The 12,075-nt window shown below is 48.3% G+C and overlaps 1 protein-coding gene across 1 annotated transcript in view; it reads left to right on the top strand.

The window, feature by feature from the left end:
- LOC120055437 (piezo-type mechanosensitive ion channel component 2-like) overlaps positions 1-12,075 on the top strand; it is a 198,147-nt gene that overhangs the window by 121,814 nt on the left and 64,258 nt on the right. The window contains exons 23-25 of the mRNA XM_039003300.1: positions 456-629; positions 3,228-3,269; positions 9,684-10,789. Of these exons, the coding sequence (XP_038859228.1) occupies positions 456-629; positions 3,228-3,269; positions 9,684-10,789 (1,322 nt within the window). The remainder of the gene's footprint in view (positions 1-455; positions 630-3,227; positions 3,270-9,683; positions 10,790-12,075) is intronic.

The raw sequence follows: 12,075 nt of genomic DNA, 5'->3' as shown, positions 1-12,075 counted from the left end.
AGATTTATCTCTCTCTCTCCCGCTCCCCTCTTCTCTCTCCCCGCCCTCCTCTCTCTCCCCTCTCCCTTCCTCTCTCTCCCCCCTCTCCCCTCCCCCTTATCTCTCCCCCTCTCCCTCTCCCCCCTTCTCTCTCCCCCTCTTCCTCTCTCCCCTCCTCTCTCTCCCCTGCCCTCCCCTCTCTCTCCCCTCTGCCCTCTCTCTCTCCCCTCCTCCCTCTCACCCCTTTCCTCGTCTTTCTCCCCTCCTCTGTCTCTCTCTCTCTCTCCCCGCCCCCTTCTCCCCTCCACCCTCTCTCTCTCCCCCTCTCCTCCTCTCTCTCCCCTCCGCCCTCTCTCCTCCGCCCTCTCTCTCTCTCCTCCCTCTCTCTCTCCCCTCCCCCCCTCTCCTCCTCTCTCCCCCCCCCCCCCCCCTTCTCCCCCCCCCCCCCCCCCTCCCTCTCCCTCCTCTCTCTCCAGACTGAAGGACCTGGGACTAGAACAGTTCTCCGTATCGATGCTCTTCACACGTATCTTCATCCCCACCTCCTTCCTCCTGGTGTGTATCCTCCACCTTCACTACTTCCACGACCGCTTCCTGCTGCTCACTGATCTGAAGGCTGTGGCCCAAAAACAGGACAGCACCATCTACAGGTGAGACTGAGTGATTGACTGTGTTAGCCCGCTGAGCTAAAGTTTAGGACTAGGTGTCAATACAGGGAGAGCCCACTGAGCTCTTAATGTGGGGGAGCTAACACGAGTCACAGCTGCATTTCCAGATGAGCTGTGTTTGTGACTGGGGTTCAAACCCCGGTACGTCTCTAGACTGTGTTAACCCACTGAGCTGAAGTCTAGGTGTTTGTGACTGGGGTTCGAACCCCGGTACGTCTCTAGACTGTGTTAACCCACTGAGCTGAAGTCTAGGTGTTTGTGACTGGGGTTCGAACCCCGGTACGTCTCTAGACTGTGTTAACCCACTGAGCTGAAGTCTAGGTGTTTGTGACGGGTTCGAACCCCGGTACGTCTCTAGACTGTGTTAACCCACTGAGCTGAAGTCTAGGTGTTTGTGACTGGGGTTCGAACCCCGGTACGTCTCTAGACTGTGTTAACCCACTGAGCTGAAGTCTAGGTGTTTGTGACTGGGGTTCGAACCCCGGTACGTCTCTAGACTGTGTTAACCCACTGAGCTGAAGTCTAGGTGTTTGTGACTGGGGTTCGAACCCCGGTACGTCTCTAGACTGTGTTAACCCACTGAGCTGAAGTCTAGGTGTTTGTGACTGGGGTTCGAACCCCGGTACGTCTCTAGACTGTGTTAACCCACTGAGCTGAAGTCTAGGTGTTTGTGACTGGGGTTCGAACCCCGGTACGTCTCTAGACTGTGTTAACCCACTGAGCTGAAGTCTAGGTGTTTGTGACTGGGGTTCGAACCCCGGTACGTCTCTAGACTGTGTTAACCCACTGAGCTGAAGTCTAGGTGTTTGTGACTGGGGTTCGAACCCCGGTACGTCTCTAGACTGTGTTAACCCACTGAGCTGAAGTCTAGGTGTTTGTGACTGGGGTTCGAACCCCGGTACGTCTCTAGACTGTGTTAACCCACTGAGCTGAAGTCTAGGTGTTTGTGACTGGGGTTCGAACCCCGGTACGTCTCTAGACTGTGTTAACCCACTGAGCTGAAGTCTAGGTGTTTGTGACTGGGGTTCGAACCCCGGTACGTCTCTAGACTATGTTAACCCACTGAGCTGAAGTCTAGGTGTTTGTGACTGGGGTTCGAACCCCGGTACGTCTCTAGACTGTGTTAACCCACTGAGCTGAAGTCTAGGTGTTTGTGACTGGTGTTCGAACCCCTGTACGTCTCTAGCCTGTGTTAACCCACTGAGCTGAAGTCTAGGTGTTTGTGACTGGGGTTCGAACCCCGGTACGTCTCTAGACTGTGTTAACCCACTGAGCTGAAGTCTAGGTGTTTGTGACTGGGGTTCGAACCCCGGTACGTCTCTAGACTGTGTTAACCCACTGAGCTGAAGTCTAGGTGTTTGTGACTGGGGTTCGAACCCCGGTACGTCTCTAGACTGCGTTAACCCACTGAGTTGAAGTCTAGGTGTTTGTGACTGGGGTTCGAACCCTGTACATCTCTAGACTGTGTTAACCCACTGAGCTGAAGTCTAGGTGTTTGTGACTAGGGTTCGAACCCCGGTACGTCTCTAGACTGCGTTAACCCACTGAGCTGAAGTCTAGGTGTTTGTGACTGGGCTTCGAACCCCAGTACGTCTCTAGACTGTGTTAACCCACTGAGCTGAAGTCTAGGTGTTTGTGACTGGGGTTCGAACCCCGGTACGTCTCTAGACTGTGTTAACCCACTGAGCTGAAGTCTAGGTGTTTGTGACTGGGGTTCGAACCCCGGTACGTCTCTAGACTGTGTTAACCCACTGAGCTGAAGTCTAGGTGTTTGTGACTGGTGTTCGAACCCCTGTACGTCTCTAGCCTGTGTTAACCCACTGAGCTGAAGTCAGGTGTTTGTGACTGGGGTTCGAACCCCGGTACGTCTCTAGACTGTGTTAACCCACTGAGCTGAAGTCTAGGTGTTTGTGACTGGGGTTCGAACCCCGGTACGTCTCTAGACTGTGTTAACCCACTGAGCTGAAGTCTAGGTGTTTGTGACTAGGGTTCGAACCCCGGTACGTCTCTAGACTGCGTTAACCCACTGAGCTGAAGTCTAGGTGTTTGTGACTGGGGTTCGAACCCTGTACGTCTCTAGACTGTGTTAACCCACTGAGCTGAAGTCTAGGTGTTTGTGACTAGGGTTCGAACCCCGGTACGTCTCTAGACTGTGTTAACCCACTGAGCTGAAGTCTAGGTGTTTGTGACTGGGGTTCGAACCCCGGTACATCTCTAGACTGTGTTAACCCACTGAGCTGAAGTCTAGGTGTTTGTGTGAGAGAGCTAGCAGCTTTGCTTTCCTGTTCAATGTTTCTGATGGACTGACCGGCGATCTTTCAACGCATCAGACTAGAGTTTGGATTGGCTGGATGGGGTTTATCATGTATCTACCTCATGTACTTTGTTCCCTCCAGCGTATAAGACCTACAGAGAAATGCTGGAGATACAGCGGTCTGCGTTAATGTCTTGTCTTCATGTTCTAGTAGCCTCCTTCATGTTCCCACTTGCTTTTCATCCTATTCTCTTTAATCTACTGCCATCTGTCATCTCTCCTCCTCCTCCTCTGCCATCTCTCCATTCCTACCTCTCCTCACACAGTCATGCTAAAGTCAATGGTCGCGTGTATCTGATCATGAATAGGTAGGTACCTGCTCGCCTTTCATCCATCCTGTCGCATCCATCCATCACCGTTTGACTTCCCTCCCTCTTCTTCACTCATGCTCTCCTTTGGTCAACTCTTCTCCCTCCACCTCTCCACCTCCTCTCCATCTCTCCTCTCTCATCTACCTCTCGACCTCCTCTCCATCTCTCCACCTCCTCTCTCCACCTCTCAACCACCTCTCCACCTCCTCTCTCCACCTCCTCTCTCCACCTCCTCTCTCCATCTATCCTCTCTCATCTACCTCTCCACCTCCTCTCCATCTCTCCTCTCTCATCTACCTCTCCACCTCCTCTCTCCACCTCTCCACCTCCTCTCTCCATCTCTCCTCTCTCATCTACCTCTCCCGCTCCTCTCCATCTCTCCTCTCTCATCTACCTCTCCACCTCCTCTCTCCACCTCTCCACCTCCTCTCTCCACCTCTCATCTCTCATCCACCTCTCCACCTCTTCTCTCCACCTCTCCACCTCTTCTCTCCACCTCTCATCTCTCATCCACCTCTCCACCTCTCCATCTCTCCTCTCTCATCTACCTCTCCACCTCCTCTCTCCACCTCTCCACCTCCTCTCTCCATCTCTCCTCTCATCTACCTCTCCCGCTCCTCTCCATCTCTCCTCTCTCATCTACCTCTCCACCTCCTCTCTCCACCTCTCCACCTCCTCTCTCCACCTCTCCACATCCTCTCTCCACCTCTCATCTCTCATCCCGCTCTCTCCCTCTCTCATCCACCTCTCCACATCCTCTCCACCTCCTCTATCCACCTCTCCACCTCTCCACCTCCTCTCTCCACTCTCCATCTCATCTCTCCACCTCTCCTCTCTCTCCACCTCTCCACCTCCTATCTCCACTCTCCACCTCCTCTCCACCTCTCCATCTCCTCTCTCCCTCTCTCATCCACCTCTCCACCTCCTCTCTCCCTCTCTCATCCACCTCTCCACCTCATCTCTCCACCTCTCCACCTCTCCACCTCTCCACCTCTCCTCTCTCATCTACCTCTCCACCTTTCCTCCCTCATCCACCTCTCCACATCCTGTCCACCTCTCCACATCCTCTCCACCTCTCCACATCCTCTCCACGTCTCCACCTCTCCACATCCTGTCCACCTCTCCTCTCATCCTCTATACCTCTGGTCCTCCGGTCCTCCAAGCATCTAAACACGCCTGTCTTTCCCTGCTCGGGTACCTAACTTCCCTGTGAAACTTGCTCCTACAGTTCTGTCCGTTTGGTTTAACGGTAAACCTGATGACTGTATGGGGGTTTGCTTCGACAGGTCATGTTAGAAACGTATTTGAAAACATCTGTTCTATTTTGGTTTCTGCCTCTTTCTGTCTCTTTGGATTTTTTGGACCAATTTGATTTGTGGACACTTCTTCTTGATGCCCACAACCCCCTCTTCTCTATAGTGAACTTCTCGGCCAGTTTATCCTCAGTAAAAGTCTCTTCTTTCAAGCATGTCCTGACTTAGTATTAAAAGACAGCACCTTTCCTCTTTAGAACCAATCCCCTCCACTCTTTTCCTAGTTCCTCTGCAGCCTGTGGTAGCAACTTATAACCCTATCGGTCGCTAACCTACACTGTGTCACTCAATCTACTTTTGTTGTGTATCTCCTTCTCTCTGTGTTGATCTCACTCTCTCTCTCTCTCTCTCTCTCTCTCTCTCTCTCTCTCTCTCTCTCTCTCTCTCTCTCTCTCTCTCTCTCTCTGTCTCTCTCTCTCTTGTGTTAATCATTCTCTCTCTGTGTTGATCTCCCCCTCTCTCTGTTGATCTCCCCCTCTCTCTGTGTTGATCTCCCCCTCTCTCTGTGTTGATCTCCCCCTCTCTCTGTGTTGATCGCTCTCTTTGTTGATCTCTCTCTCTATTCAATTCAATTCCAAAGGGCTTTATTGGCGTGGGAAACATATCTTTCCATTGCCAAATCAAGTGAAATAATAATAAACAAAAGTGATTTAGAACAATATAAAATTAACATTAAACATTACACAGAAGATCCAATGGAATATAGACATTTCAAATGTCATATTATGTCTATATACAGTGTTGTAACGATGTACAAATGGTTAAAGTACAAAAGGGAAAATAATAAACATAAATATGGGTTGTTCTTCACTGGTTGCCCTTTTCTTGTGGCAACAGGTCACACATCTTGCTGCTGTGATTGGCACACTGTGGTATTTCACCCAGTAGATATGGAAGTTGATCAAAATCGGGTTTGTTTTCTAATTCTTTGTGGATCTGTGTAATCTGAGGGAAATATGTGTCTCTAATATGGTCATACATTGGGCAGGAGGTTAGGAAGTGCAGCTCAGTTTCCACCTCATTTTGTGGGCAGTGTTGCACATAGCCTGTCTTCTCCTGAGAGCCAGGTCTCTGTTTAGGACCAAATAGCATTCAAGTTTGCTCTGTTTTTTTGTTAATTCTTTCCAATGTGTCAAGTAATTATCTTTTTGTTTTCTCATGATTTGGTTGGGTCTAATTGTGCTGTTGTCCTGGGGCTCTGTGGGGTCTGTTTGTGTTTGTGAACAGAGCCCCAGGACCAGCTTGCTAAGGGGACTCTTCTCCAGGTTCATCTCTCTGTAGGTGATGGCTCTGTGGGGTCTGTTTGTGTTTGTGAACAGAGCCCCAGGACTAGCTTGCTTAGGGGACTCTTCTCCAGGTTCATCTCTCTGCAGGTGATGGCTTTGTTATGGAAGGTTTGGGAATCGCTTCCTTTTAGGTGGTTGTAGAATTTAACGTCTCTGTTCTGGATTTTGATAATTAGCGGGTTTCGGCCTAATTCTGCTCTGCATCCATTATTTGGTGTTTTACATTTTACACAGAGTCTCAATTTGGTGTTTGTCCCATTTTGTGAATTCTTGGTTGGTGAGCGGACACCAGACCTCACAACCATAAAGGGCAATGGGCTCTATAACTGATTCAAGTATTTTTAGACAGATCCTATTTGGGATGTTGAATTTTATGTTCCTTTTGATAGTGTAGAAGGCCCTTCTTGCCTTGTCTCACGGATTGTTCACAGCTTTGTGGAAGTTACCGGTGGCGCTGATGTTTAGGCCGAGGTATGTATAGTTTTTTGCGTGCTCTAGGGCAACGGTGTCTAGATGGAATTGGTATTCGTGGTCCTGGCGACTGGACCTTTTTTGCACCATTATTTTGGTCTTACTGAGATTTACTGTCAGGGCCCAGGTCTGACAGAATCTGTGCAGAAGATCTAGGTGCTGCTGTAGGCCCTCCTTGGTTGGGGAAAAAAGCACCACATATTCAGAAAACAGTAGACATTTGATTTCTGATTCTAGTAGGGTGAGGCCGGGTGCTGCAGACTGTTCTAGTGCCCGCGCCAATTTGTTGATATATATGTTGAAGAGGGTGGGGCTTAAGCTGCATCCCTGTCTCACCCCACGGCCCTGTGTGAAGAAATTTGTGTTTTTTGACAATTTTAACCGCACACTTGTTGTTTGTGTTCATGATTTTATAATGTCGTATGTTTTTCCCCCAACACCACTTTCCATCAATTTGTATATCAGACCCTCATGCCAAATTGAAAACAAAAGCTTTTTTGAAATCAACAAAACATGAAAATACTTTTGTTTTGGTTTGTTTGTTTGTCAATTAGGGTGTGCAGGGTGAACATGTGGCCTGTAGTACACTAATTTGGTAAAAAGTACATTGCTCAGTACATTGTTTTCACTGAGGAAATGTATGAGTCTGCTGTTAATGATAATGCAGAGGATTTTCCCAAGGTTGCTGTTGACGTATATCCCACAGTAGTTATTGGGGACAAATGTTCTCGACTTTTGTGGATCGGGGTGATCAGTCCTTGGTTCCATATATTGGGGAAGAAGCCAGAGCTGAGGATGATGTTAAAGAGTTGAAGTATAGCCAATTGGAATTTGTCGTCTGTATATCTGATCATTTCATTGAGGACACCATCAACACCACAGTTCGTTTTGGGTTTGTATTTAGTCCTGTTGTCTGAAGAAAGCGAAACAGTTCTGTCTGGTGCAGACACACAAAACAGAAAACAACTACCCACAAAACACAGGTGGGAAAAGGCTACCTAAGTATGATTCCCAATCAGAGACAACGATAGACAGCTGCCTCTGATTGAGAACCACACTCGGCCAAAAACATAGAAATATAACACATAGAATGCCCACCCTAATCACACCCAAAATAGAGACTAAAACCCTCTCTATGGCCAGGGCGTGACACCTGTAGCTCACTCAATGTAATCAGAGAAATGAGTGGGTTCTAGTTGTCTTTAATAGTTGATTCTAGGATTTGTATTGGATTTGTATTGGATCATCTCCGTTTTGGATTCACTACTTCCACGACCACTTCCACTCGTGTGGTTGTTTGTTTAGTGTTTTCCAATTTTCCCAGAAGGGGTTAGATTCTATGGATTCTTCAATTACATTGAGCTGATTTCTGACGTGCTGTTCCTTCTTTTTCCGTAGTGTATTTCTGTATTGTTTTAGTGATTCACTAGAGTGAAGGCTTAGACTCTCTGGGTCTCTGTGTTTTTGGTTGGACAGGATTCTCAATTTCTTTCTTAGGTTTTTTGCATTCTTCATCAAACCATTTTTTACATTGTTGTTAATTTTCTTAGGTTGTCTGCTGAAAATGTTTTGATTTGATAGGGAAGCTGAGAGGTATACTTAGGTTTTCTCCTGCCAAGTTTACACCTTCACTATTACAGTGAATCATTTTGTCCAGGATGTTGTCTAGAAGGGATTGAATTTGTTGTTGCCTAATGGTTTTCTGGTAGGTTTCCACACTACTTTCCTTCCATCTATAGCATTTCTTAATATTATTCAGTTCCTTTGGCTTTGATGCCTCATGATTGAGTATTGCTCTGTTCAAGTAGACTGTGATTTTGCTGTGATCTGATAGGGGTGTCAGTGGACTGACTGTGAACGCTCTGAGAGACTCTGGGTTGAGGTCAATGATAAAGTAGTCTACAGTACTACTGCCAAGAGATGAGCTATAGGTGTACCTACCGTAGGAGTCTCCTTGAAGCCTACCATTGACTACGTACAGACCCAGCGTGTGACAGAGCTGCACGAGTTGTGACCCGTTTTTGTTGGTTATGTTGTCGTAGTTGTGCCTAGGGGGGTATATGGGGTAGGGAATGCTGTCACCTCCAGGCAGGTGTGTTTGTCCCCCTGTGTGCTGAGGGTGTCAGGTTCTGGCATTTAGGTCGGCACAGACTAGTACATGTCCCTGGGCCTGGAAATGATTGATTTCCCCGTCTAGGATGGAGAAGCTGTCTTCATTAAAGTCTCTCTCTCTCTCTCTCTCTCTCTCTCTGTCTCCCGTGTTAATAATTTTCTCTCTGTGTTGATCTCTCTCTCTCTCTCTTACTCGTTCTCTCCTGTGTTAATAGTTCTCTCTCTCTCTGTGTCTCTCTCTCTTGCTCTCTCTCTGTGTCTCTCTCTCTTGCTCTCTCTCTTGCTCTCTCTCTCGTTCTCTCTCTCTTGCTCTCTCTCTCGTTCTCTCTCTCTGTGTCTCTCTCTTGCTCTCTCTCTCGTTCTCTCTCTCTGTGTCTCTCTCTGTGTCTCTCTCTGTCTCTCTCTGTGTCTCTCTCTCTCTCGCCCTCTCTCTCTCTCTCTCTCTCTCTCTCTCTCTCTCTCTCTCTCTCTCTCTCTCTCTCTCTTGTGTTGTTCACTCTCTTGTTGTTGACCTCTCTCTCTCTCTCTCTCTGTAACATGTTGTTATCTGAGCAGCATCAAGCAACACATTTCCTCTCCACAGAGCAAGTAAGTCTAAACCCAACAAGACACGTAATGAAATGCCTCGCCCTGACATGCAGCCATTTCCTGCAAGCCAACCCTGACCTCTGACCTTCAACCTATAACCTCTGACCCATTGCCTGAGACTCAGTTTTAGGGATTGCATCCCAAACGGCTCCCTATAAAGTGTGCTACCTTTGACCTGGGTAGGGTAGTACACTTTATAGGGAATAGGGTGTGGTTTCAATCTGCAGGTGTCCATGCCCTCCCTTCCTGTTCCTGAGAATCGGAGGACTTTTATTTTGAAGAATGCCAGTCAGAGGAATGTGCTTGTTGTTTTTCTATCAAACACTCTGCTGCTAGTGGACACCCACGGCTTGATATGAGAAAGAAGTGTTTGTGTGTTTGTTTGTTTCTGTGTAGTGTCGTGTGTGTGTGTGGTTGTGTGTGTGTGTGTAGTTTCTGTGTAGTGTCGTGTGTGTGTGTGGTTGTGTGTGTGTGTGTGTGTGTGTGTGTAGTTTCTGTGTTTGTGTGTGTGTGTGTGTTAGGGTTGGGCGATATTACGACAGCATTGATTGACGATGATTGACAGCCATCGTCGATGTTAACGGCATCGTAATGTGACAGATGATGGTTTACCCTATTTGAACTTGACTGGTGCCGAGCAGTGAAGAACAGAGTCTGACAGGACACAGTAGTGAAGAACAGAGTCTGACAGGACACAGTAGTGAAGAACAGAGTCTGACAGGACACAGTAGGGAAGAACAGAGTCTGACAGGACACAGTAGTGAAGAACAGAGTCTGACAGTACACAGTAGTGAAGAACAGAGTCTGACAGGACACAGTAGTGAAGAACAGAGTCTGACAGGACACAGTAGTGAAGAACAGAGTCTGACAGGACACAGTAGTGAAGAACAGAGTCTGACAGGACACAGTAGTGAAGAACAGAGTCTGACAGGACACAGTAGTGAAGAACAGAGTCTGACAGGACACAGTAGTGAAGAACAGAGTCTGACAGGACACAGTAGTGAAGAACAGAGTCTGACAGGACACAGTAGTGAAGAACAGAGTCTGACAGGACACAGTAGTGAAGAACAGAGTCTGACAGGACACAGTAGTGAAGAACAGAGTCTGACAGGACACAGTAGTGAAGAACAGAGTCTGACAGGACACAGTAGGGAAGAACAGAGTCTGACAGGACACAGTAGTGAAGAACAGAGTCTGACAGGACACAGTAGTGAAGAACAGAGTCTGACAGGACACAGTAGTGAAGAACAGAGTCTGACAGGACACAGTAGTGAAGAACAGAGTCTGACAGGACACAGTAGTGAAGAACAGAGTCTGACAGGACACAGTAGTGCAGAACAGAGTCTGACAGGACACAGTAGTGAAGAACAGAGTCTGACAGGACACAGTAGTGAAGAACAGAGTCTGACAGGACACAGTAGGGAAGAACAGAGTCTGACAGGACACAGTAGTGAAGAACAGAGTCTGACAGGACACAGTAGTGAAGAACAGAGTCTGACAGGACACAGTAGGGAAGAACAGAGTCTGACAGGACACAGTAGTGAAGAACAGAGTCTGACAGGACACAGTAGTGAAGAACAGAGTCTGACAGGACACAGTAGGGAAGAACAGAGTCTGACAGGACACAGTAGTGAAGAACAGAGTCTCACAGGACACAGTAGTGAAGAACAGAGTCTGACAGGACACAGTAGTGAAGAACAGAGTCTGACAGGACACAGTAGTGAAGAACAGAGTCTGACAGGACACAGTAGGGAAGAACAGAGTCTCACAGGACATAGTAGTGAAGAACAGAGTCTGACAGGACACAGTAGTGAAGAACAGAGTCTAACAGGACACAGTAGTGAAGAACAGAGTCTGACAGGACACAGTAGTGAAGAACAGAGTCTGACAGGACACAGTAGTGAAGAACAGAGTCTGACAGGACACAGTAGTGAAGAACAGAGTCTGACAGGACAGTAAACAGCAGGACAGTAAACAGCAGGACAGTACACAGCAGGACAGTAAACAGCAGGACAGTACACAGCAGGACAGTAAACAGCAGGACAGTACGCAGCAGGACAGTAAACAGCAGGACAGTACACAGCAGGACAGTAAACAGCAGGACAGTAAACAGCAGGACAGTAAACAGCAGGACAGTAAACAGCAGGACAGTACACAGCAGGACAGTACACAGCAGGACAGTACACAGCAGGACAGTACGCAGCAGGACAGTAAACAGCAGGACAGTACACAGCAGGACAGTACGCAGCAGGACAGTAAACAGCAGGACAGTATGCAGCAGGACAGTAAACAGCAGGACAGTAAACAGCAGGACAGTAAACAGCAGGACAGTACGCAGCAGGACAGTACGCAGCAGGACAGTACACAGCAGGACAGTACGCAGCAGGACAGTAAACAGCAGGACAGTATGCAGCAGGACAGTAAACAGCAGGACAGTAAACAGCAGGACAGTACGCAGCAGGACAGTACACAGCAGGACAGTACGCAGCAGGACAGTAAACAGCAGGACAGTAAACAGCAGGACAGTAAACAGCAGGACAGTACGCAGCAGGACAGTACACAGCAGGACAGTACGCAGCAGGACAGTACACAGCAGGACAGTACGCAGCAGGACAGTAAACAGCAGGACAGTAAACAGCAGGACAGTAAACAGCAGGACAGTACGCAGCAGGACAGTACACAGCAGGACAGTAAACAGCAGGACAGTAAACAGCAGGACAGTAAACAGCAGGACAGTACACAGCAGGACAGTAAACAGCAGGACAGTACACAGCAGGACAGTAAACAGCAGGACAGTACGCAGCAGGACAGTACGCAGCAGGACAGTAAACAGCAGGACAGTAAACAGCAGGACAGTAAACAGCAGGACAGTAAACAGCAGGACAGTAAACAGCAGGACAGTACACAGCAGGACAGTAAACAGCAGGACAGTACACAGCAGGACAGTACACAGAAGGACAGTACGCAGCAGGACAGTACGCAGCAGGACAGTACACAGCAGGACAGTACACAGCAGGACAGTACACAGCAGGA

The sequence above is a fragment of the Salvelinus namaycush genome, chromosome 11 (assembly GCF_016432855.1).
Source record: "Salvelinus namaycush isolate Seneca chromosome 11, SaNama_1.0, whole genome shotgun sequence".
Taxonomy (NCBI): domain Eukaryota; kingdom Metazoa; phylum Chordata; class Actinopteri; order Salmoniformes; family Salmonidae; genus Salvelinus; species Salvelinus namaycush.
Note: the sequence above shows the minus strand (reverse complement) of the source record. Positions and strands in the feature narration are given on the sequence as shown.